At 56.4% G+C, this 25,063-nt stretch overlaps 1 protein-coding gene across 1 annotated transcript; it reads left to right on the forward strand.

Annotated features, from left to right (window-relative positions):
* The first annotated feature begins 5,535 nt into the window (after positions 1-5,535).
* On the forward strand, positions 5,536-22,880 carry P2RX1 (purinergic receptor P2X 1). Its single transcript, XM_007177428.3, has 12 exons — positions 5,536-5,672; positions 14,340-14,487; positions 14,788-14,859; positions 15,315-15,384; positions 15,626-15,722; positions 16,026-16,106; positions 16,376-16,517; positions 18,156-18,283; positions 18,714-18,804; positions 19,226-19,291; positions 19,633-19,734; positions 19,844-22,880. The coding sequence occupies exons 1-12, from the start codon at positions 5,536-5,538 to the stop codon at positions 19,907-19,909; spliced, it is 1,200 nt and encodes a 399-aa protein (XP_007177490.1). The 3' UTR covers positions 19,910-22,880.
* The last annotated feature ends 2,183 nt before the right edge of the window (positions 22,881-25,063 follow it).

Raw genomic sequence — 25,063 nt, forward strand, 5'->3', positions numbered from 1 at the left:
GCGTGTTTCCTGGAGAGCGGCCCCCCCTCTGCCCCCTCGGTGTCTCCCTAGGGGCTCCCACCACCTGTGCCCCCTCCCCCAGGAGCGGTGAGTGAAGGTTTGGGGCTCCGACGCCAGCCGGAGGGAGATCTCATCCTCAGACAGGGGGCGGGGAGCCACGCCCCCGTAGCAGAGGCCTGGCTGCCTTCTCCTCACGTGTACAGCACTTGAAAGTTTGTGCATGTGATCAAAGCCCCTTACACACGATTCACAGGGAAATGAGGCTGGGAGGGGCCCGGTACTCTCTGGGGCAGGGCTGGGTCTGAAGCCTAAATATCAGGGGTCACTTGCTCCCCACAGAGGGGGCCCCAGCCCTGGCTGTTCCAGGGGTCCTGCGTCTCCCTGAGGTACCATCCATCTCTTGTCCTTCCCAGCCCAGCTCGAATGCACCTCCCCGAGGCTTCCTGGGGCTCACACTGTCCCAGGGCCTTGTGAGGCTGCTTGACATTAACTCCTGACTCGCCCAGGTGACCCTGCCCTCCAAAAGTGGGAGCTCTGGAAAGGGAAGAGCCGTGTTCCCCTGCCTCCCTCATTTCCTCCTCTGAAAGGAGGACTCACTGCCCTCGGAAGGGGACTCAGGCCCTGCCCACAGGGCCAGAGGCAGGACCAACTGTATAATTTGTGGGGCTCAGTGCAAAATGAAAATGGGGAGCCTCTTGTTCAAAAATTAAGAATTTCTTAACAGTGGCAGCAGAACGATACACCAAGTGCGGTCCCTTCTGAGCACAGGGCCCCGTGTAATGCAAGGATTGCACGTCCAGGAAGCAGGCCGTGACCAGAGGAGACAGGCAGGACCCACCCTTCGGAGCTCCCAGGCTTTATTTAGGAGACAGGATGTGACACACAGCGCACAGCAGGAGCCGGGGATGGGCAGAAGGATTCCCTCTTGAACAAGGTCCATCTCAGATCACAAAGCCTTTTCATCTACCTCGTCTCCGGGTCCTCAACCAGCTCCATAAGATGAGCCCGGCAGGGCGTAGGGCTCCGTCTTACAGGTAAAGAGCCTGAGGCCCTCTGAAAGTCTGACCATCAAGCTGGCCCTCATCCTGACAGGCAGCGAGCGGCGCTAAGATGGGCCTGGAGGGCTTACATAGGAGGCAGGCGAGCTCCAGCGCTCCTGGCAGCCTCTGGGGCACGTGGCCAGGCCTGCTTTGCCTCCATCCCCACCCAGCCCTGCCCAAGTCCGGCCTTGTCCAGCCCACAGCATGGAGCCCGATGGGCCAAGGTAAACAGAGGTTTCCTACCTCACGGCCGCTGACCCAAGAGGGAATTCCGGGGAAAGCCCCGGCACGCTTCGCACTGGCTCGTGGATGGCAGTGACCAAGATGCCCATGGCCTCCCCCTGCCCCCTCCAGAGGCCAGGATTTTGTGCTCCTACGGCCCCCCACACTGCACCCCTCCCAGGGGGGATGGATGCCCATTAGGGCTGCACTGGGAGAAACGGAAGGGCAAAAACAGAAAATGAAGACGTGTCCACACAAAGACCTGAACCTGTGTCCACAGCAGCTTATTTATTGTAGCCCCAAACTGAAAACAGCCCAAATGTCTGTCAACAGGGGAAGGATAAACAAACTGGCATGTCCATACAGCAGAATATGCCTCAGCAATAAAAAGCAATGTACCCATATATGCAACAGAATGCATGATGGTTAAAACCCTGGTGCCGAGGAAAAGAAGCCAGAACCAAAAAGAGCCCATACTGAGTGATTCCACCTCCATGAAGTTCTAGAAAAGGCAAAACAAAGCTGTAGCAACAGAGCAAATCCGTGATTGCCAGGGGCTGGGAGTTGGGGAAGATTGACAGCAAAGGGGCAGGAGGGAACATTCAAGGGTGAGGGATTGGGGAGGGGAGGGGAGTTCCATGCATTTGTCAAGACTCATCAAACTGTGTGCCTAAAATGGGTACATTTTATTGCATGTGTATTATACCTTAGTGCAGTTTGATTTAGAAGAAAGAGAAAAGAGGTGGGAGCCAGAGGAGGTGGCGGGCACGCGGCTGCTGTAGGTGTAGCGGCTTCAGCGTCGGCAGGGGGCGGGCCTTCAGGTGTGTGCGCAGTGTTTGTGGGGCAGTGGCCCAGGCCAGCCCCAAAGAGTCCCCACATTCCAGGGGCAGGAAGAGGCTGAGGACCAAGGGGAGACGGCCCAAAAGCATGGAGGAGAACCAGGGGGTTGTGATGCCTCGGACACTCGGGCAGAGGGGCTCCAGCCGGATCAAGGCCCTTAGTAGGGGACGAAGAGGCCAGAGAAGCCATGCAAGATCTGGGCAGTGGGGAGAAGCCAGCCTGGGGACCCCCGTAGTGGCCTCCCCATGGATGCCCGCCCTCCCCCGCCCTCCCCTAGACTGTCCAGTTAGGCCAGTCCAGGGCCCTGTTCCAGCCAGCGTCTGAGAGGCTGTGTGGACACTGAGGCCGGACCAGCTGGTGTGGGAGCTTGGACCGACCTCCTCTCCGGGCAGAGGCGTGGCCCCTGCAACCTTGGGACCCTGAGTGGCCAAGGAGACCCACTGGAGCCTGTGCCGACCTCCTTGAGGGCCCGGGCTGGCCTCCAGGATAGGCACACAGGCCCCCTCCACCCTCACAGAGTGGCTAAATTTAGCCAGGCAGGGGAGGCCATCCTGGGGCCAAGCTTGGCAGCACTGCCTTGCCTCCCTACAAGGCCCGGCCCAGTACCCGCTCAGGCCATCCGGCCTTTGGGCTTATAAGGCAGGTCTGGCGGCTCTGAAGGGCTGGAGTCTTAGGGTGGGCTCTGGGCCAAGATCTCAGACTTTGGGGAGCTTCCTTCCCGGCCACCAGCAGATATGGGAGCTAATCGTTGTGTGACCTTGGCCAAGGCCCTTAGCTTCCAGAGCCTCAGTGTCCTTATCTGTAAAATGGCAATTCTTGAGCCTACATCATGGGGCTGCTGTAAAGAAAAGCCTGCAGAATTCTAGGTTTCCTTCACTTCCCAAAATGCCTAGAACGAACACGGATATCTGTCCTTGGGGATGCTGAAGTGGGCGCCAAGGGCAGGAAAGCACAGGCCTCAATGGAAAGATGCACTTTAGAACCAGTGAAAGGGACATTGACCCTATCAGCTGCCTGTCTTACTCTCGCAGAGTGATTCACAAGAAAAGGAATTTGGGGAAAGAAATGTAATTGCTTTTATTTCTTTTTGTTTTGGGCACATTTTTGGTTATGATAACATCCCCAAATGAGACTGTCCTCCGGGGCATCCTGTTTTCTGAGTGTCAGGGTCAGAACCAAGGCTATAACAGGAGCACATGTGTGTGCTCCAAGCAAGTCTGTCTGTCCATTGGTCCATCTGTCTGTCACCAAGCCTAGCTCCTTGGAGGAGGAAGAGGAGGAGGAGGCGGGGGAGAAGGAGAACATGGTGACGGAGTGAAGGGCACAGACACAGACTGGAGAAGGACTGCCTGACTTCCTTCCCTCCTTCCTCCCTCCCTCCCTCCTTCCCTCCTTCCCTTCCTCCCTTTCTCCCTCCCTTCCTTCATCCCCCCTCCCTCCCTCCTTCCACACCTCCCTCCCTCCTTCCTTCCTTTCCCCCTCCCCTTCCTCCCCCCGCCCCAATTTACTGCCTGCCACCCTCCCAAGTGTGATGTGCTGTCTTGAGAAGGGTGGGTGGAGGGGGGCACAGAGATGGCTCAGACGCGGTGTCAGCAACCACCCCACCCCCACTGCAAACAGTTCATGTCCAGCGCCTGCTATTCCAAGGGCCATGAGGTCAGCTGGGAAGAGGACAGGCCCATTTGTCTGGGGTCAAGACCAGGCCAAGGGGATGTGGCTACCTCCGCTCTGCCTCCCAGCATCTCTGGATTTTCCTTAGAAAAGCCAGGACGTGGTACTCACCAGCCCCTCTTGAAGGCGGCATCACCGGACAGACCCTTGAGCCTGAGATTGGCGGGAACTCTGTGTTGGGTGAGGCTGATCTGTTTGATGGGGGGATTGGCCTGGGGTGCTGGAGGGGCCCTCTTTGGGGGCCCCTTGCTGTCTAGAAGGCAGCTCTACTCAGACAGGAGGCTGGGATTCCCAGCCCCGGGGCCTGGCTCCTTGCCCAGAGTGATTTCCCAGCTAAAGGCCTGCCAGGAAGAAGACTCCCATCAGCCTTCAGGGTGGGGCAGCCTGGAACGGGGCGGGCGGAGGCAGGGAGCCCCGAGGACACCCAGCCTGGGTGGAGGGAGGGCCAGGGAGACCTTCCTGCTTCAAGCGGGGGCTTCCTGTACCGTGCAGGTTGAGCTTGGGCAATTCATTTCTCCTCTCTGAGCTCTAGTTTCCTCACCTGCAAAATGAGAGGGAGGTTGGGAGTTAGCCTCCAGCTCGGATGCTCGGAGAGTTAACACAGGACCTGCCCCAGCCCAGCCCCCAGGACCCCTGCTTTCAGGGCCTGGGTTGGGGTTGAGGGCAGGGGCTGCAGGAGCGGCCTCAATTTCTCTGTCCTCAGTGTTGTCAGGACCCATCCCCTGGCCTCTACCTATGAGGAAAGTCCCATTATTGCCCCATTTCACAGATGAGGAAGCAAGCTCAGGGAGGTGAGGCAAGGTACCCAGGCCCCCACAGCAAGCAGCACAGCCAGGGGTGTTCACTGAGGCAGTCTGATGTCAGGCTTTCCCTGCTGGGCTCTGGGAGCCCGACAGTGATGTGTAACAGACGCGACCCTCGCCGTGTCTGGGTTCCTGCACCCTGTGCTGGTTTCAGGGTAGTGGAGGTGCGGCCAGGACAAGAGAGGTGGGGGGATGGAGATGCCAGCCCGACACTGAGGTTGATTGGGCACGGGCCAAGCTCAGACCCAAAGGGATGGGTGGATGGAAGGTGGTCTGTAAGGGCGGGGTGGGGGTCCTGCCACAGGTTCAGGAAGTGTCAGGCAGCTGGACCGGAAGCAGCCCTCCTTCCTCTCTGCCCTCCTGGCTGTAGACTCCCAGGGACTGAGCTTTCCACCTGGGGGCCAAGGTAGGGTGGGGAGGATGTTTGGATACGAGATGGGTCCCTGGTTTGGGGAGGGCTCCAGCCTGAGGCTACTCCACCCAGGCCCTGGCCTGAGCCCCCAGCTCTGTTCTACCAAGCTCGTGGGGGGCTGACAGCTTTATCGTTGCCTTGTGACGAGTGGCCCATGGTTTCCTGCCAACAGCTCCCGTTTCCGGAGGCCCAGCAGGGCCCAGCCAGAGCCAGGAGGGGCAGTGGGGCCGGGCCTGGGTGGCCCCCCCGGCCCCGCCCCCGTCTATCTTTGGGAATTTATTTGTCCACAGGCACAGCTGGTCCACAGTTCATTGCCTGCCAGGGGCCAAGAGTGGCTCTGACCACCCAAGGACTCTCCCTCCCAACTCAAATGCTGACAACTGACCTCTGACTCCTGACCTCTGGCGCCGCCTGTCCCACCCTGCTCTTCCTAAGGGGCTGGGAAACCCCTAGAAGCTTCGCTGTAGACGTGGGTGTTGACGCCTGGCTCACCCCGGGAGCCAAGGCCGTGCAGGGGGCTCGGTCCTCAGCCCCCAGCTGGGCCACCATGGCGCGGCGGCTCCAGGACGAGCTGGCCGCCTTCTTCTTTGAGTACGACACCCCCCGAATGGTGCTTGTGCGCAACAAGAAGGTGGGCGTCGTCTTCCGCCTGATCCAGCTCGTGGTTCTGGTCTACGTCATTGGGTGAGTCTGGACCCCCTCCCTGCTGCCCTCCGGCACCAGCCCCCAACCCGGGCCTGTCCTCCAGGCTCTGCGATGCTTCCCATGACCCCAGAGAGCCCCTCTTTCTCTGCATGGCCTGTCATGCTTCCTGACAAGCCCTTCTGGTGCCGTTCAGCAGGAAGGGAAGCCTGCTAACCCGCCGCCTGGATGGGGACACTGGGACGAGGGGCAGCCCTGCCTCCGGTCATGTGGTGAGCAAGAGGCAAAGCCTCTGGGCTCTGAGGAACTGACTCACTGCTAACGGTTCCCTCAAGGGGTGGGAGGCGTCAGAGGCCAAGGCCCCAGCCAGCCCCAGCCAGAGCCCTTCCACCTCTGACCTCCCAGCCAAGCCACGCAGCTCCTGAGAGATGGAGGCCGCACCCCACTTTACAGGCCAGAGTGGGACGGGCCCTGCTCTCACCTGCCCTGCCTAAAGTAAAGGCATCCTGGTCTATTCCAGAACCTGAGCAGAGAAACCTTCACATTCAGAACACCTGGTGCCTTAAGGGTGGCATGTCACGCAGAGGTGGGAGGTCCATTCTGGTCCTGGGGATGACAGCTCCTTTCTGGGCATCGGGGGACCTGTCCCACCATCCCAGGGGTGCAGGGGCAGAAGTAGGTGGGACTCCCCTGTGGGCTGCTGTTCTGGGACCCGTGCAAAGGCCATCTTCCTGAGATTGGTCTGGCTGTCTGGGCAGGTGCTTATGTGATTACACGTGTGTGTGGTGTGTGGATGCGTGTGCGTTGTACCCAGGGCTCTGTGTGGGTTGCACGTGCCCTCGTGTGTCTGGGCACGAGCCTATCGGGTGTGGCTCCTGGGGGTGCCCCTGGGGCTGGACGCCCCCGTGTCAGGGACACTATGTCCACTTACAGTGACTCCACAGGGGGGTCCTGGAGGCCTCAAGGCCACTGAAGGGGGTTCAGCCCCCGCTGGGGGGTCTGGGGCACCCAGCAGCCCTGCCCCTCTGGTCTCCATGTCCCCGTTTTTGCTGTGAGACCAAACTAGGGTGGGCTGACCAAGAGGCCAGTGACCACTTGGTTCCCCCAGGGCCTCTGGCATCCAAAACAACCTACCCTCTGCCCCATCCATCCCACCCCCGAGGCCTCAGAGCTGGTTGGGTGGAGCCAGGGCCACGACCCAGCCCTCCGACACCTTTCGGACTCTGCCTCCTTACTGTTCACAAACCAATTTGATATCTGCGGTGTCATTGAGCTTGTGAGGGAAAGAGACCCAGAGCGGGGAGCAGTGGGGTTTCCAGGTCACACAGCAAGTCAGCATCCAGGCCCAGTTAGAACTGGGGCCTCCTGATCCCCAGCCTTGACTCTGCCTTCTTCTTTCCCTCCTCACAAGGGCTCTGAGAACCCTTCTAATGGGGCCCCGATGTGTTTCCACCATTAGCCACACTCCTGACCCTCCAGGGAAGAGAGAGCTTGCCCACCCAGGCTCAGCCCATCCCTCCCACCAAGAGGCTGGGAGAATGGTGTCCTCACCGTGGCCCCTATGGTTCCCTGTTTCTGCTTTCGGATCAGCACTGGGAGCGGCGCCAGACCTCCTTTTGTGTGTTGGTCACAGACTGTCAGAGGGAAAGGGACAGTCCTCCCACCCCACCCCCAGCTGCAGCATATGCCCCAAGCCACCACCCAGTCCTGAACACATGCCTCCAGTGACGGGGACCTCACGACCTCCCTCCTTCCCTTCCTCTCTCCCAAGACAGTGCGCTCAGTTTCCAAATGGACGTGGCCTCCTCAGTGTCGGTGAGACTCAGAGACACTGGATGATTTAGCCTGGTTCTCACAGCTAGAAAAAGGCTGAACCAGGATTTGAATCCAGCTGTGTGACTCCAAAGTTGGTCTTGATCTCCTGGAAAGGAAACGTGCTCAGAGAGGGGCACTGACCTGCCCAAGTCACAGAGCAGAGGGAGGAAGGCAGAGTCCCTGGAAACACCCACTATCGCCCAGACTCCAGCTGGGGCTGCCACTCCTGCTGTCTCTGGTGCCCTCATCTGGCCACTGCCCACTGCTGCACTGACCGCTCAGCTAGGCGCCTGCAACTGCTGACCAAACCCAGCCTGCACTTGGTCTTACAATTTCAGACCTCGGTTTCCCAGCTGTTCCACGGAGCAGGGGTTAGGGGACCCCCTCCAAAGACATTGTCCGCAGGCTCAATAATTTGCCCTTTCCTGAGGAGGGATGGCCTTTCTTTAATTACCACCCCCCCTTCCCAAGGCCCCCACTGTCTGTCAGACTCTCTGGTCCTGTGGGCATTGCAGGGGTACAGAGGGGAGCGTAGAAGAGCCAGACACCCCAGCCCCAGAGACAGAGAGATAGTCCAGATGGGGGGTGGGCAGACACAGAGACAGAACTGGACAGAGGGACAGACATTGGAACACAACACTCAGATGAAGAGAGAGGCCCTGAGGCTCAGATATGGAGAGGGAATTACTGAGACAGAGGCAGAGAAGCTGAGATGCTGAGAACCCGAACAGACTCCGAGGAGGGAAACTGAGGCTGTTTTCTCTGTCAGTCACAATCTTCCAGGAAGTTGAGGGCAAGTGGAGGGAGAGAACCTGAGGCCCTGGCGGCCTGAGCTAAGATGTCACTCTTTTTATCTCAAATTGGGACGGTTAATTTGCCGTTAGAGCTGTCTCCTGGGAGGTGATGAGCTCTCTGTAGCTGGAGGTGTGCAGGCAGTGGGCTGTCATCCATGACCTCGCAGGCCCATACAAGAGGTGTGCTGGGATATGTCCCTGCCTGGGGGGCTCTGGCTGCACACACAGGAGGGTCTCAAGGGGATTTATGGATGCCACTTGGGGAGGGGAGCCTGGGAAGACTTCCTGGAGGAGGTGGCACAGTGGTGGAACCAGCCTTGAGCAAAGGCCTGGGGTCTCTAGTCCAGGCAGTCCTGCTCTTGGCTTTCCCTTGGGCCTCCTGTGCGCCCCTACACAGAGCTCATGAAATCACATGCCTCTGATCTTGGAGTGCACCAATCAGAGATAAGGAGAGATACAAATTATTGCTGGGAGAGACACATCCAGGGACACTTCCATAGCATCTTCTCTGTGCCTAGGCCTGTGTCAGGTTCCCTGGGACAGAGGTGGGGTACAGAGTGGGCAGGGGGAGAGAGAGAAGCTGAGGATGAATTAGCTGGAACTTCTTGGTTCCTAGGGACAGAAATCCAATCAAAATGGATTTAAAAGGAAGGATGAAGGTATTAACTGGTTTGTGTAACTGAAAAATCAATGTGGGCTTCAGGCCTGGCTGGATCCTCCCTGATGAGGGTGCAGGAGCACGTTCTATGGGAAGATGAGGAATTCAGGTTGGTCCCATTGGGTTCTCCAAGGAAGCTAGCCAGGATCTTCTCGGCTCTGCTTTCCTCTGTGGAGGCCTCATTCTCAGGCAGGCTCTCTGCCCTCAGAGTGGAAAAATGGCCACCAGCAGCCCTGGGGCACAAAAGTGTCTTCTCCTCCAGAGTTCCAGCCAAAGTCCCAGGTCCAGCTCTTATTGGCTGTGGTTGGGTCATGTGCCCATCCCAGAACCAGTCGTTGTGGCCAAGGAAAGGGAATGTCCTGACTGGTGGAGCCTGGTTGGGTACCCACCTTGGTCCAGCCACTCCTGCTGGAAAGCAGAGTGTGATCAAAGGTCCTGGGGCAGGGAAGGAACACCCAAAGAGTCACTAGGGCTAGGCTGAAAGAGCATGAATAGAGACAAGGGAGAGGAGGTGGAAGAGTGAGCAGGGCCACTGGCTCAGGCCTCTCAATGCTGAGCTGAGGGACGTGGGCTTTCTCCTGCAGGTGGTGGGGAGCCATGGAAGGGTGTCTAACAGGGGAAGGCCCAGGGCAGGCAGGTGCTGGGGTAGGGGGTGGAGGCCAGAGGCAGGACAGCTGTGAAGAGGCAGCAGGGATGAGAGGAGAGGGTGAGGCCAAGGCAGAAGCAGCGAGCATGGAAGACAGGTCATCATCCCAGTGGGCCCCACACTGGGGGTGGCCACAGCTCAGCTTCTGCCCACCGTTGCTGCATCAGGACATGTGCCCAGCATGGCCAGAGTTCCTGACTTCTCAAGAGCGGCGGGAAATTGGAAATTATGGGTGAAAGGAACATCTCTTGGTTTTTAGAGGTTGGTGATTCAGTCAAAACACTTAAAGACATAAATCATCAGCCTGACTTGTCTGCAGACTGCATGTTGCTTAACCTCTGAGCCCCAGTGTGGGCCCCAGCTCCAAACTCAGTCCCTCCTGGGCCCAGAGTCTGGTCTTGCCTCTCTCCAAAGATGCTCTGCCCGACAGCATGTGGCCCAAGGCTATACCCTGCATCACCAGCCACACGACCTGTCCTCCCTGCCCCACGCCAGAGCTGCCCCGGCATCTGCCCCAGCTCCTCTTGTGTCTCAGCCTCCCCACAAGAAGCCCTCTGGGTTCTTTGATGAAAGCCAAGGGGAGATGGGAAGGATGGAGGGATGCAAAGAATGCGGGCATGAGAGGGAGGATGCCACGTCCAGGCTGTGAGCCTGGGGGTCCGGGTAGGTATGACGCCGTCCTTCAGGATGAGGGCACCAGAGGAGCAAGTTCTGTGGGAAGATGAGGCATTCAGTTTGGTCCAGTTGAATTTTTGTTTTGAGATGGATTTCACAAGTCATAACATTCATCCTTTTAAAATACACAAGTTGGTGGTTTTTAGTATAATCACAAAGTTGTGCAACCATCACCACTATCTAATTCCAGAACATTTGCACTATTCCAAAAGGAACCTCATACCCCTTAGCAATCAATCACTCCCCGTTGTGCCTCCCTACCCCTTACTCTGCCTCTTCTGGACATTTCATGTAGATAAAATCATACAATATGTGGCCTTTTTGTGTCTGGCTTCTTTCACTTAACACCATGTTTGCAAGGTTCATCCACGTTGGTTGTAACATGTTTCAGTTCTTCAGTCCTTTTAATGGTTGAATAATATTCCATTGTATGGAAATTCCACACTTAGCTGGACATTTGGGTTGTTTCCACTTTTTGCTTGTGAATAATGTTGTGAACATTTGTGTGTAAGTTTCTATGTGGACATGTTTTCAGTTCTCTTGGGTATTTGGTTCTAGGAGTGGAGTTACTGGGTCAAATGGTAATTCCATGTTTAACTTTCTGAGGAACTTCCAGACTGTTTTCCAAAGGGTCAAGTTAAGTTGGAGGTACCTATGAGATGTCTGGGAGGGGGGTGGGAGGGTAGGCAGGGCAGGGGGGAGGAATCTGTGTCACCAAACGGTTGGAGAGTCAACATCTATATAAGTTCTTTTTTTTTTTAATGTTTATTTATTTGGCTGCGCCGGGTCTTAGTTGCGGCATGCAGGATCTTCGTCGGCATGTGGGATCTAGTTCCCTGACCAGGGATCGAACCTGGGCCCCCTGCATTGGGAGCGCGGAGTCTTAACCACTGGACCACTAGGGAAGCCCCTATATAAGTTCTTTGAGTGCAGAATCTTGGTTTGTTTTTCCTTGGCGCATAATAGGGGTCCGATAAATAAATATCTGTTGAATGACTGAATGTGTGGAACTGAATCTCGGAGGAGAGTGCAGAAGTGGAGATAAAAAATCAGGGACAAAGTGTGCCTTTGAGGGTTCTGCCTGGGCTGAGAATGGAAGCCAGAGGATGGGGGCAGATCAACATTTAAGGAGGAATTGGTGAAGGAGGACCAGAGACCGTAAATAAATAGGATTATTTATTATGTGCTTGCTGCATGCCAAGCACTGTGTTAATTTCCTTAAAAAGAACTCATGGGAACATCCTCCAAACAATCACCTAGACTCTTTTTCTTCCTGGAGCCCAGCCCACGGCTCAGTGAGGGGTAGGGCCTTGCTTGTAAATATTTGTTGAACGATCAGCATCTTTGAGGTAGGTGCCTTCACCTCCTTCTACTGAGACATCTAGTGCTCAGAGAGGTTTAGTCTTCAGCCTGAAGCCACACAGCTGGTGAGTGGCGGTGCTGGTATGTGAACCTCGGCCTCTGTGACTCCAGAGGCCACACTCTCAGCCACTCCACCATGTGACCTCTTCCACAAGGGGCTGTTGAAGAAGAGAGACTACTGAGGATGAGGAGGAGAGAATGGGAAAGAGAATTTCTGGAAGGGGAGGGGCTTCTGAAGATGCCGGTGTCTTTGGCATCAGGCCCCCTTGGTGGCCTTTCTGGGGTGTTGGCCACAAGACCAGGTCAAGGTGAGCATGGCTTTGGAGGGACAGGCCTGGCGCCATGGTCATCCTGGTATTATCAGAACCGAGGTCATTGATGTCAGATTTGGGCCACAGGACTGACAGCCCCTGGGAACGGACACAGCCTGGAATGGCTACATCAGCCCCAGGGCCCAGCCTCTGTGTGGCTCCTGGCAGGCACATTGATGCCAGGCTGCTCAGTGGAGGGGCCGGGGTCCTGGGCTGGGGAGCCTCGAGCCTGGGTCTGCCTCTGACTCGGGAGGGACACTCCCTCAGGCCTCAGTTTTTCTATCTATACGGTGAGGAGTTGGTTTTGAGCAAAGAGAGAAATGCTGCTACTAGGATGTCAGGGATGGGGGGCGCCCAAGAGGCAGGCCGGGGACCTCTCTCTCCTGCAGGGTGTTCAGAATACGGAGCAGCTCCCCATCATCCCCCTCAACAGCAACTTCAAACTTGGGCGTGGAGCCAGAGGCCTTCCTGGAGGAAGGAACCTAAGGAGAGTGGGGGGATAGGTGATGCCCCACCCTCCCTGATGGGGCTGGAGGCAAGCAGGCAGGCTCAGGACACTGAGGATCGGGAGCCTTTGTCATGCCTCACCTGTTGCCATCTGAGACCTGCAGGGGGCAGCAGTGACCACGCTTAAGCTTGGGAGGGGTTGTCTGGGCTCCAGCACCAGGCTTTGGGGGGCGAGGGGGCTTGGAGAAGGAGAGGAGTAGACTAGAGGAGGGGAGAGGAGGACATTGGTGGGCTGCCTTCCTGGAGCCTGGAGCAGGGAGACAGCCCCCAGAGAGCTAGTGATGACTGGGAATAGGAGGCCTGGAGAATTGTGGCATGGGTCCTGAGCTCTGAGGGACAGAAGAGGGGCTCTGAGCTCTGCTTTGGACGGGTGGGCTAAAGGTAGGGTGAGGGGTGACAGGGGCAGAAACACACCTCCCCACAGTCAGCCACAGCCACAAGTGTGCTCACAGATTTGCCCTGGAGATACACAGCTACACACTCTGATGGATACCATGGACACACACACACACACACCACACACACACACACACACACACACACACACACACACACAGAGTTACAATGAATCGCCAAGATTCTTTCCTGAAGGAAGGGGACCACACCCTGGAGAGAAGTATTATCCAGAACTCTCACTTGTAAGCAACGGAAACCAAACCCAAACTGGCTTAAATAAAGGAAAAGAATTTATTAACTTGTATAACTGAAAAGTTCAGAAGTGACTTTTCAACATGCTTCAGGTATGGCAGGATCCAGGTGCTCAAGCAACATTGTCAGGAGTCTGCCCCTCTCCATCTACTGGCCTGGCTTTTCTCTAAGTTGGCTTCATTCTCAGGCTTGCTCTCTCCGTGAGGTAACACAGATGACTAACCACACCTTGCTTAGCCACCCAACAGAGAGGATGTCTCTTTCCCAGTAATTCCCAGAAAAATTCTGGCCGCGTTGCTGAAACTCCTCGGGGTTGTGAGCCCATCCTTAGACCCATTGCTGTTGCTAGGGCAATGGAACATTGATTGGCAAACCCTGATCATGTGCCCCCCACTGTGGGCCTAGGAGGGAGATTGACCCCACTAAACCTCCCAGATTGAAAGTGGAGAACCCAGAGGAACAGGGGTTCTTGATGCTGGGAGGGGAAGGCCAGAATTTCCTGAGAAACCTGGGAAGCCTCCAGCCTGACCCACACCCACAAGGGCCTCATCCGGGGCCAGATGCTGTGAGCCCTTCAAAGGGCCACTTGCCCCTCTGGTTTCCCTTCCAGTCAGTCCCCCTCCCCAAGAGCTCCCGGCATGGCTGAGATAATAGTAGCTAATGTCTATATAGTGCTTAGCCCATGCCAGTTTCCATTCCAAGTGCTTTCACAGGCATTAACTCACAACTTAAGTAGTATTGGTACTATTACTGTTTACATTTTACAAGGAAACTGAAACAGAGAGGGACTTGCCCTAAACAGAGACTAGTTTACCCCAGATCATACAGCCTGTGAGATTCAAGCCCAGACTCTTGGGCACCAAAGGCCAGGCTCTCGGCCATCATCATACTCTGCTCTTTCTCAGCGGGAAGAACTCAGGAAGGAAGGAGATAGAGATGAAGATTGGAGTCCAAGCAGCTTGGCCTCCAACAAATGCTACTCTTGGAAAAGGCTCTGAAAGAGACCTTCAGGGCCTCTGCTCCCTGGCCAACCAATAATAGTATTTTCATAGTGAAAAGAATGGTGGAACTCCAGGCACCGGCCAGCAGGGGGAGCAGGTGAGGATTTCCAGCCTCCAGTCCAAGATGTCGCTTTAGGAACGGAGAGTGGCTCAGAGGCGCATCTGGGGAGGAGAAGGGAAAGGACTTGACACGTCCAGCTGGTGCCGGAAGGGGCGGTGGCCCACAGCCTCATGCCATCCTTGAATGGCTCCGGCCAACTCTGGCCCCTCTGCCCCCCTGATCCCCCTGCAGGTGGGTGTTCGTCTATGAGAAGGGCTACCAGACCTCGAGTGGCCTCATCAGCAGCGTGTCTGTGAAACTCAAGGGCCTGGCTGTGACGAAGCTCCCAAGCCTGGGCCCCCAGGTCTGGGATGTGGCTGACTACGTCTTCCCGGCCCAGGTGAGCAGACTCGGGGGTGCACCTTCCGCCCACAGGGCTTGCTGGCTCAGAGCTGGGTTAGGCTCTGTCCCACCTCCCTGTGGGACCAGCCTAGCTCCTCTCTCTCTGTGGGCCTCAGATTCCCTGTGAACGGGGGGCGGAAGCAGCCTCGTAACATCACCCCGGTCTGATGTCATGGGTTATGGAGGCTGCTGGGTGTCATGTGGGTTCTGGGGGCTTGCTAGGGTAGTGCTTGGGTTCCTGGGGCTCTTCTCCCAGCTCAGAGCCCTGCCCTCCCCTCCCCCGGCCTCTCACTTCCAGGGGGACAGCTCCTTTGTGGTCATGACCAATTTTATCGCGACCCCCCGGCAGGCCAAAGGCCACTGTGCAGAGGTGAGGACTGTTGCCCATCTCCCCTTCTTGGACCCACAGTGAAAAATAACACAGAAGAGGAGGTCCCCTTGGGCATTGGAGGGGAAGACAGATAGGCTTCCTGCAGCACCACAGTGGTGGAATCTCAGGCATAAGTTCACACGCAGTAATGGCCCACCACTGGCAGTTGCTGAGGCTTCCCTCCCAGCTGTGTGCCAAGCAGGATGCTGAGCCTCAGTGCCTGCCCAGCCCCCAAGCCCCACCCTCCCCTAACCCGCTGGCTGACAGCAGCACTGGGGCAGCTGGGCATGAGCCCAGAGGGCCCTGGGGGGGGGACTGGGGGAAGGAGGCTGTGAGTAAGGGTCACTCCAAAGGGGTCTGAGACTCTGCCCCACACCCTAGGGCCATGCGGTGGGGGGGATCTTCTTAGGACCCTACCCAGGGGGCCTGGGGTCAGCAGCTCTCCCCTTCCCCAGAACCCGGAAGGGGGCACATGCACGAATAATAGTGGCTGCACCCCGGGAAAGGCAGAAAGGAAGGCCCAAGGTAAGGTCGGCCTCCTCCTGTCCCCCTCCACAGCCTGTCAGCTCCAGGCTTCCTCCACCAGGAAGTCCTTCCTACTCTCTCTCCTCCCACCACCTTGACCTTGGCCTCCCCTGTCCCAGAACCAGCCAGGCTTCTGCTCTTGGGCGCCCCATCAATGGGGGCTCCTAGGAGTGGGGTCTGGGGGTTCTCCTCTGCACCCCCAGCTTGGGGTGGACACCCAAGGGTTCCACCCTTGCTCCAGGCATCCGCACAGGCAAGTGTGTGGCCTTCAACGACATCGTGCATACGTGTGAGATCTTTGGCTGGTGCCCCGTGGAGGTGGATGACAACATCCCATGGTAATGCCCTGTCCTTCCAGGGAGCTGGGAGCAGGGTCCCCAGCCCAGACTAGAGGGGCATCTGGATCTGTGCTCTGTCCCCCCTTCTTCCAACCCCACCCTCACCGCATCTGTGCCGCTCAGGCCAAAGATGCCCCAGCCTCTGCTCAAGGGGCCTGAGAGTCCACATTACAGCATGCCCACCCCTCCAATGACTCAGGAAGATCCCATAGGCTCTCACAGCCCCATACACCAAGCCCAGCTCTGGTAGGCACACGAAGGACTCCTGGGGAGGGGGCAGTGAGTGAGTGCCGTCTCCTCCAGCCCTGCCCTTCTCCGAGAGGCCGAGAACTTCACTCTCTTCATCAAGAACAGCATCAGCTTTCCACGCTTCAAGGTCACCAGGTTTGTGGGAAAAGCGGGCAGAAATGCAGGCGGCTCTCGGAGGCTGCTCCAGCTGGTCTCAACCTGTCACCTCTTTCACCCTGCACTCATGCTGATTTCCTTCTGGAGGCAGAAGCTTGGGCTGGGCCCCTGGGGTGGGCTGCCTTCAGTCTCCAAGGGCTAGGGAAGGGGCATCTCTAGGGCCCGGGAGGGGTCCCCAGAGCTCCTGGGCATGGTGGGTGCCCTCCCAGCTGGCATGCTGCCACCATCAATGCCCTCTGCCCCTGTAGGCGCAACCTGGTGGAGGAGGTAGATGCCGCCTACATGAAGACCTGCCTCTATCACAAGACCTTGCACCCACTGTGCCCAGTTTTCAAGCTCGGCTATGTGGTACAAGAGTCAGGCCAGAATTTTAGCACCTTGGCCGAGAAGGTATGGTGCCAGGCGAGTGGGGAGGGCTGGGCCCCCAGATCATCAGGCCAAAAAAGACTTTTCAGGCCCAGTTAACCCCCGCACCCCACCCAGTCCCTAGCGTGGGCCGAGCATATATATAGATCTATCCTCTAATACTGGGGGCCCCTGTGGTTCAGGCCTGTGTCCTCAGCAGGGCCTGGCATGAACCTGGCACAGAGGAGGTGCCCAGAATGAATGGCCATAGGCAGATGTCACCTGGGTGTCTTCCGAGGGCCCACTGCTTTTTAAATATTAGACACAAGCAGCTTAAATCCCATGGCCCATGGCCCTGAGAAATCCTGTGCCTGCCCAGGTTTCCTGGGAATTCTGGAGGCTGAGATGCACACAGTCACATGGGATTCCCAGAGAAATGATACCTTATAAGGAGCACAGACCTGTGTGACTGGGTTGAGATCCTGGCTCAGACAAGTCTCTTACCTTCAGTGTGTCTGAGCTTTTGCACCTGTAAAGTGGGAGCAATAATAGTACAAGTCTCTCGGGATTGTCTTGAGGGCACGGGACAGCACTTCAGGGTGGCCTGGCCCAAGGCATCCTAGGTACATGCTCCCTCGTGATCCTTATCATACACTCCTGTGGGATCCAGGGATGGAAATCAGCCCCTCTCTGTGACATCACACACCAAAACAACTCACCCACAGTGCCTTTATGGAGAACACGGGTGGCAAACTTTAAAGGGCCAGAGAATAAGTATGGGCCACAGGTCACATGGTCTCTGTTCCAGCTACCCAGGTCAGCTGCTATTGGGCAAAGGCAGCCACAGGCAATGTGTAAACAGATTTGGCCCTGAGGCCTCAGTTTGCCAACCCCTGGAGGGGGTTTACACGGTAGCAACATACAGGACCAGAAACCTGAATGTTAGTTTCCCCTGTTGCTAAAAATCTCCCTGCCACCCCCAGTAAGAACTTCTCACCCATCACCATTGTCTGTAGGCATCTAGCCTCCCGCCTAGCTGCCCAGCTCCACACCCAGCTCTCCTCTTGCTCAGCCCACCTATCCCTGATCCTTGCCTTGCCCAGAGGAGCTTCACTTTCTCAGGTTTTCTCTTCCCAGCCCATGTCTTTACAGACTCCCTCTTTAATTCAACAGCTATTTACTTGCCTCCTGCGCTGTGACTCAGGAATCAGTGCAAATGAGACAGACAGCTCCACCCTTGTGGAGTTGACAGTCTTGGAAGAGATGCGTTAATAATCACACAAAATAAATGTGTGGTTACAAAGTGACACGTGTTCTAGAAGAAAACACAGAGGGAATCACAAGGGCATATTTTAGACTGGGGGTGGTGGTCAGGGAAGGCTTCCCAGGAGAAATGACCAAAGGATGAGAAAGAACCAGCCTTGTGGGGAATGGTGGTGGGCGAGGGGAGAGTGACTGCATGTGCAAAGGCCCTGAGGTAGGAAGAACCTGGTGTATTCTAGAAACTGTCAGAAAGCTGGAATGTGATGGGTGGGAGGCAGGACCAGAGAGGGTGACAGGACCTCAACCCTGAAGCAGCTTCTCAGTGTCTCTTCTCAAGCAAACAGAAAACAGCTGCACCAGCTGTAAGGCAGGAGTTCTTGATCCTAAACCCTGGATCTTGAGGGCCTGTGTCCCTGGTAGGGCGGGGTGGTAGGCATCACCATCGACTGGCACTGTGACCTGGACTGGCATGTGCGACACTGCAAACCCGTCTATGAGTTCCACGGGCTGTATGAAGAGAAAAACCTGTCTCAAGGCTTCAACTTCAGGTGCCTGCCGGGCCCCCACCAGTGCCTCCTTCCTTGGGGTCCTGCGGGCTTTTCTACTCCCAGAACCCCTTAAGGCCAAGCAAGTGTCCTCGGGAGGGGAGCAGTGGATCCTAGGAAACTCCCATTCTCCTGGAATTGGCCAAGCAGGGAGCATGAGCTTAGAGGCCTGAGCCCTGCCCCTGGCTCTCGGTTCCCTTGAGGCCCACCTGGCCAGGACTGGCTGGGGAAATTGCCGACATCAGGAGTTAGGGCAGCGGTTGAATACAGTATTCCTGGATTGAGGCCTGCGATTCCCCCTCTATATAATGTTGGGGGGCATGGGGCTGTCCTCATGGACCTCTAAGGGCTCCTGTATCCCTGATGCTCTGGGAGCTCTGGACCCAAGACAGTTCTCCATCACCCTCTCCTGCAACCTCTCCCCTTCCCCAAGGTTTGCCAGGCACTTCGTGGAGAATGGGACCAACTACCGGCACCTCTTCAAGGTGTTTGGGATTCGCTTTGACATCCTCGTGGACGGCAAGGTGAGTGTCCACTGTGAGGGGTAGCCAGAGACACATTCTTGGTTCCTGCCGGTGCTTGTTGGGTGTCTGTGGTTAGAGGCGACAGGAAGTTGGTTGGGCCTCATTCAGCACTTCTATATCTGATAACAGAGGGGACCCAGGTGCTGTTGAGGGCAGGGCTTTCCAGCCTGTGACCACACCTCCCTCACCGTCTCCCTGTGTCCAGGGAGGGCAGAGCCAAGGTCCAAACCCAGGGCTCCTGACCAGCAGCTGGGTCTCCATGCAGAGCCAGAGTCGTGGGCAGGAGGCTGTGGGACCAGCTAGCAGTGGAGGGTGGGGAAGGCCCCTGGTCCCCGGCCTGGTCTCAGGGCTCCTGAGGAAGGCCTTTTCCACCAGACCCTTCTGACTGTTAACCCTTCTTTCCCCTGGGCCCTGCCACCAGGCTGGCAAGTTTGACATCATCCCCACCATGACCACCATTGGCTCTGGGATTGGCATCTTTGGGGTGGTAAGTGCTGAGGTCATGGGGTCACTGCGCTGGGGTCAGGCCCTCCCCTTCCACACCTCAGCAACAAGTCTCCCACCCCAGACCTGACCGAGATTGTTCCCTATTACTGAGCCCACCCCACCTCCCTAGACCCACACACAGTATGTCTGAGGAAACTGGGGCCCAGAGCTGGGGCGGGACAGAGGTGGGATGGGGCCTGCAGTGCCTCGTCCCCACCAGGACCTGAGGTCTGGGGAGGACTCAGCCTGGCCCCCGCGGTCAGCAGAGGCTGAGGTGGGGGGTGGAGGGTCCTGCCGCTGCCCCCAGATCCCCTGCGCTCTCCGCCCCGCCCCCGCCCTCAGGCGACGGTTCTCTGTGACCTGCTGCTGCTCCACATCCTGCCCAGGAGGCACTACTACAAGCAGAAGAAGTTCAAGTACGCCGAGGACATGGGGCCAGGGACGGTAAGAGAACTCCCTGAGTCAGCCCTTCAGAGGCCCCAGGCCTGCGTGTCTGTGCCGGGAACCAGCTGCTTCCCCGGGGATGACTTCCATCCCCCCAATGTTTACACAGGGGAAGCACGACCCTGCGGCCACCAGCTCCACCCTGGTCCTGCAGGAGAACATGAAGACATCCTGACCTCCGCCCCCCACTCCTACTGGACACAGTAGGCGGGGAGCCTGGTGGGGTCCCAGCCAGGGCGGAGGGGTCTCCCCAGGAGCGCCCCCACCCTCTCAGCCAGGCAGACACCAGGTTGCTGGAAGCTCAGGGTGGACTCTGGGAGAGACCTGCACAATTCTGGGCTCTGGCTCCAACTCTGCAGCCCCCAAGGGAGCCTCACCCCAGCCTCACTCACTCCTGGCCCGGGGTTTTATGCTTCTCCCTCTGGGCCCTTGTCCATCCATCCTACTCCCTCATGTCTCCAGACCTCCGCTCTCCCATATGGCAGCCACTAGCCATCAGTGACTATTTAAATTAATTAAGATTGAATAAAATTAAAACTTCAGTTCCTCAAATAGCCACATTACAACTGCTGAATACACACATATGGCTGTGGTTGCCCTATTGAACCACATGGAACATTTCCAGCATCGCCGAAAGTTCTGTTGGAGCTCTGCTTGAACCCTGTTTCTTACTGGCCCCAGATTTCCCTGGGATGCTTATCAACAGTGCTGGCACCTGGGAATTCCCTGGCAGTCCAGTGTTTAGGACTCTGCGCTTTCATTGCCAAGGGACCTGGGTTCGATCCCTGGTCGGGGAACTAGGATCCCACAACCTGCAAGGCCAAAGGAAAAGAAAAAAAGAAAAGCAGTGCCAGCAACTGGGTGCACCCCAGACCTCCTGAACCAGAAACTCCACGTCTGGTCACATGGTCTGCAAGCATAGCAAACTCTTCAGGTCGTTTTCAGGACCTAAGTTTTAGAACCACTCCTGATCAGGTATCAGACTTAGCTGGGGCCGGCATTCCCTGGCAGGTGCGGGCCTTGAGCAGGTGTGTGGTGTGCTCACAAGCCACACGGTGTCTCATGCACTCCCCCACCACGTGCACACTCACCCGCACGCACAGCCCCCCTCCCATCCACATTGTGTGTTTGAACAGCTTGGGCCCTGCAAACACAACCATCTGAACACACCTACACCCCCAGGCACAGACTCATGGTGCATGCCACCCCGCCTCTGTGGGGATGTGCTTCTCCTCAAGTGTGTCAGGCCAGGACAGCCCCTTCTAGTGATGAATCCTTACTCAGCTACCTCTGGTCAGGGTGGGAGCCTCAGCCGAATCCTGGGCTCTCTGCCTGTGAGCCAGCCCCAGCTCCCGAGGCCTGCCCGGCTCTGTCTGAACACAAGGTCTGGGAAATCAAGGGCTGGAGTATAATAAAAGGATTGGTGAATGAGTTCAAACCTCTGCCTTCTGCCCTTTCTTCCCAGCCCTCTCTGAAACCCAGTGTCCACAGCTATGAAACACGGGGCTAAGCTGAGCGATCTTTGAGATCCTTCTGGGTCTCTCCGTGGGAGGTGGTGAGCTGACCCTTATGCAGAGGCAGTGCTGGGCGTCAGCTCACCTCTATCCACGGGTCGCTGTCCTGGCACAGCCCCGATCATTGGAGCTCTTCCCAATCCTCCACATGCCCCTCCCCCTGCTTTGAAAGGCCTGGCACTGGGACAAGCAGAGACCCCAGGAGTGGCCTCATGAAAGCAGGGGTGAGGAAGGGGCTGGCTGTCCCAGGAGGGAGATCGGATGGAATCCCAAAGAGGGGAGGGAGGTCTTGACTGGAGACAGTGTGGAAGGATCCTCCAGGGACCCTGCTGTGGGCATGACCCTCCGGCCAAGCAGGGTCTCTGGGCACCCGCATCACCATGCTCTGTCTAGACCAGTGTTGTCCAACACCAGTGATGGAACATTCTCTATCTGTGTTGTCCAATGTAGTATTCACATGTGGACGTTAAGTATTTAAAATGTGGCTCATGCAACCAAGGAACTGAATTTTTTATTTTATTCATTTAAATTTAACTCGCCAGGTGTGGCTGGCTAGTGGCTACCATATTGAACATCACAAGCTAGCCCCTCCCCTCTCCCTCAGGCCCTTGGCCTCCTGCCCTCTTCCCCGGCCAAGAGCCATCCCTCGGATTTTACAAGACAGGAACTCCCTCTTCTTCCCTCCCTTCCTTCTCCAGATCTACCTGCTTGTGCACCTCCTGTCCCCTTCCCTCCCGAGTGAGCAGAGGATTGGAAATCCTTGGAAATCACACCTCACCCAGCCTGGAGGCCGCCTCTCCTCTCTCCCGCTCCTCTTCTGCCTCCTCGCAGCCCACATTTCCCTGCTGCTCTGTCTGCTCTCCGTTCACTGCCACCACCATTCCAGAAAGACCAGTCTACACTTCCCTCTGGGTCCCACCCTCTACAATTGGCCTCCAGCCCCTACCCCCACTTCTAGGTGCCCTTGCCAAGGTTACCAGTGGCATCCTTGTTGCCAAATCCAAGCAGACACTTCAGCCCATGTCCTGCTCGGCCTGTCAGCCTCTGACACTGTTGGGTGAGCCCTCCTTTGTTGAACGATTTCCTTCCAGCAGCTCCTAGGACCCACCCTCTCCAGATTTTCCAGCCAGCCTGGGGTGAAGGGATAAGATAGTTTTCAATTGCAGCTCTGTCACTGTGTGTCCTTGGGCAAGTTGCTTAACTCTCCAAGCCTCCTCTGTGAGTCAGGGATAATAATAGCCTCTACTCAGGTTGGGGTAAGATAAGATACGTAAAGTACCTAGCACAGAGCCTGGCACACCGTAGTGCTCTGCCCCTGCCTCTGTCCTCTCTTTCAATGGCGGAGTCAGCTAGCTGTCCCCAGGTTCTTGGCTGGGTATGTGGCTGCCTAGAATGGAAGCTGCATTTCCCAGCCTCCTCTTGCCTCTGGGTCTGGTCATGTGACTAAGTTATAGCTAATCAGATGTATGTGGAAGTGTCATGTGATGCCTTCTGGGAACTTTCCTTAAAAGAGAGCTGGTGCAGATCCTTTGCCCTCTTCTTCTTCATCCTTGTCTCCATCCCACTGCCTGGAATGTGTATGTGATGGTTGGAGCTCTAGCCACCATCCTGAATCACGAGAACAAGAGTCAAATCCAGAAGTGGCTGGAGTAGTGAGTGGAAAGAGCCACATCTGGGAGGTCTTTGTGGAGCACAGCTGCCATACTGTTACCCCAAAACTGGGTTCACCTGCTGGTGGGTGTTGAGCCAAAAGACCCAACCAAGCCAAAGAGTGGGAGAAGGAGGCACTTATTACTTGAGGCAAGTAAGGAGAACACTGGGGATCTTTCCCAAAGCAGTGTCTCCCCGAATGGCAAAATTGGGGAAGTGTTAAGCTACGGGTACATGCATATTCGTGAAGAGGCTTGGGCAGTGTACACATCATAGAATTGGGGCAAAGGTTGACAGAAGGGTCAGAAAAGATCAACATCATCCCTCAGGTTCTAGTTGATCTGGTGGTTGAAGGGGGTTTAAATTCTGCAAAACAGCTCTTTTAAGAAAGTACTTCAGGCTAATCTGAAGTACTCAAAGAGAACTGGGAGTCTTTACAACTGCTATATTATCTTTGCTATTGTTATTTCTCCACCTGATAACAGCTGTTTCTTCCTGCATTCTTTTGTTCCCTTATGATCATTAATTACTGAGACCTGTTCAAGGACAAGCATTGTGGCCAGGCTTAGATGACAAAAACGGCTTAGGCCAAAAATGGCTTCTCTTATGTCAAAATGCTACATCTGGTTCTTTTCCTCGGGGAGCCCCTACCCCATCTGCTTACAATACCAGCCCAGGACTGTCTTCCCTGAGGCTCTTACATGGAATTTCTGTTATCTAAGTCAAAACTGATCCTACCTGGTACAGAAATTTTTCCCCCTAAAAGCAAGTGTTCTGTCCTCAGCCCCTGTTTATTTACCCTAAAGTTATCTCAGCCTTTCCCATGGCCCTACTATGGGTCCCTTCGGACAACTCCCAAAACTGTCTCACTGGCCCAGCCCTCTTTCCTGAGCTCCAACCACACACATCCAACCCCCTAATAGCCATATCCAATTAATTATTCATTCGACAAACATCTTTTAAGCAACGTGTCAGGCTTTGTGCTGGATGAATCAGGCATGGTCCTTGCCCTCAAGTAGCTCCCAGTCCAGAGGAGGAACAGGCAGGTAAACAGATGCTCACTTCAAGGAAGTTCCTAAGAGGACTTGCTAACCCATGCTGGGCAGTGAGCTCATAGGGGAGTGTTTCTGGCAGAAGGGGCATTGAACCAAGTCCTGAAAGGAGTGAGGCAGGTGATTAGGACTGAGGTCATGGAGGGCCTGATTAGATCTATTCTCAGGGCACTGGTGAGCCATGGAAGATTCCGAAGCAGGAGCTGACCAGTTGGACTTGTGTTTCTAAAATATTACTCTGGCCACCAGGTGGAGAAAAGCAAGTGGGTGGGGGCCCTGCGGGAGGGCAATGAGGCTGCACGGGGCTGGGAGGCCAATGAGCAGGCTGCTGTAGCAATTCAGGTGCAAGAAGATAGTGACCTGAGCCAAGGGAGGGGCAGAGAAGCAGAAAAAAGTGGATGGATTCCAGGGATATTTAAGAAGCAGCATGGGCAGGACTTGGTGATCTACTGGTTGGAACAGGTAAGCGGTAGGCTATGATGACTCTCCCCAGGTGTCTGGCTCCAGACTGAGACAGGGACATAAGAGGCCAGGTTTGGGGGAGTGATATGGGGCTCTGTCTTGGACAAGTGGTGGGGTGAGGTGCCAGAGGATAGATACACAAGTGTAGAATGTAATTGAACCAAGAGTTGATGAGCTCGCCAGGGGAGAGGTGGGCTACCGCGAAGGTCAAGACGTCCTGCCCCAGCTCGCCATTCCTGCTGCCTGCTCACAGAGCCCTTCCCCAAATGAGAATCCGAGTATGACCCCAGCATTCTGTTAAAACCGCTTCCCGTTTCTCCTACCCCCCACGCAGCAGAAGCCTAAACTCCTGAGTCTACCATGCAAGGCCTTCCTCCCTGGCCCCGGGCCCGGGCCCCATCTCTTTGCTGATCTCGCTTCGCCCCTCCCCTAGTACTCACTGCGCCTCATCCCCGCCCCCCACTCCGGGGGCAGGGGGTGCGCCCTTGCCCCTGCCAGGCCGAGATGGTTGGGGGACAAAGGGTTTTGGGGGGGAAGCAACCGTACCCTCCAGGCCCAGCTTAGGGGCCCAGGCCGCGGCCTGGAGGGATTTCAGGGAACCCCAGGTACCCTGCCGCGGGACGATGGGGGCGTGACGAGGCCGGTCCAGCC

The sequence above is a fragment of the Balaenoptera acutorostrata genome, chromosome 20 (assembly GCF_949987535.1).
Source record: "Balaenoptera acutorostrata chromosome 20, mBalAcu1.1, whole genome shotgun sequence".
NCBI classification, from domain to species: Eukaryota; Metazoa; Chordata; class Mammalia; order Artiodactyla; family Balaenopteridae; genus Balaenoptera; species Balaenoptera acutorostrata.

Bases quoted from the DNA above. Each gene is read 5' to 3' on its own strand.
- P2RX1 (XM_007177428.3), top strand. From the start codon at position 5,536: ATGGCGCGGCGGCTCCAGGACGAGCTGGCCGCCTTCTTCTTTGAGTAC. The intron at 15,723-16,025 runs GTAATGCCCTGT...CGTCTCCTCCAG, and splicing joins GTGGATGACAACATCCCATG to CCCTGCCCTTCTCCGAGAGG. The intron at 16,107-16,375 runs GTTTGTGGGAAA...CTGCCCCTGTAG, and splicing joins CCACGCTTCAAGGTCACCAG to GCGCAACCTGGTGGAGGAGG.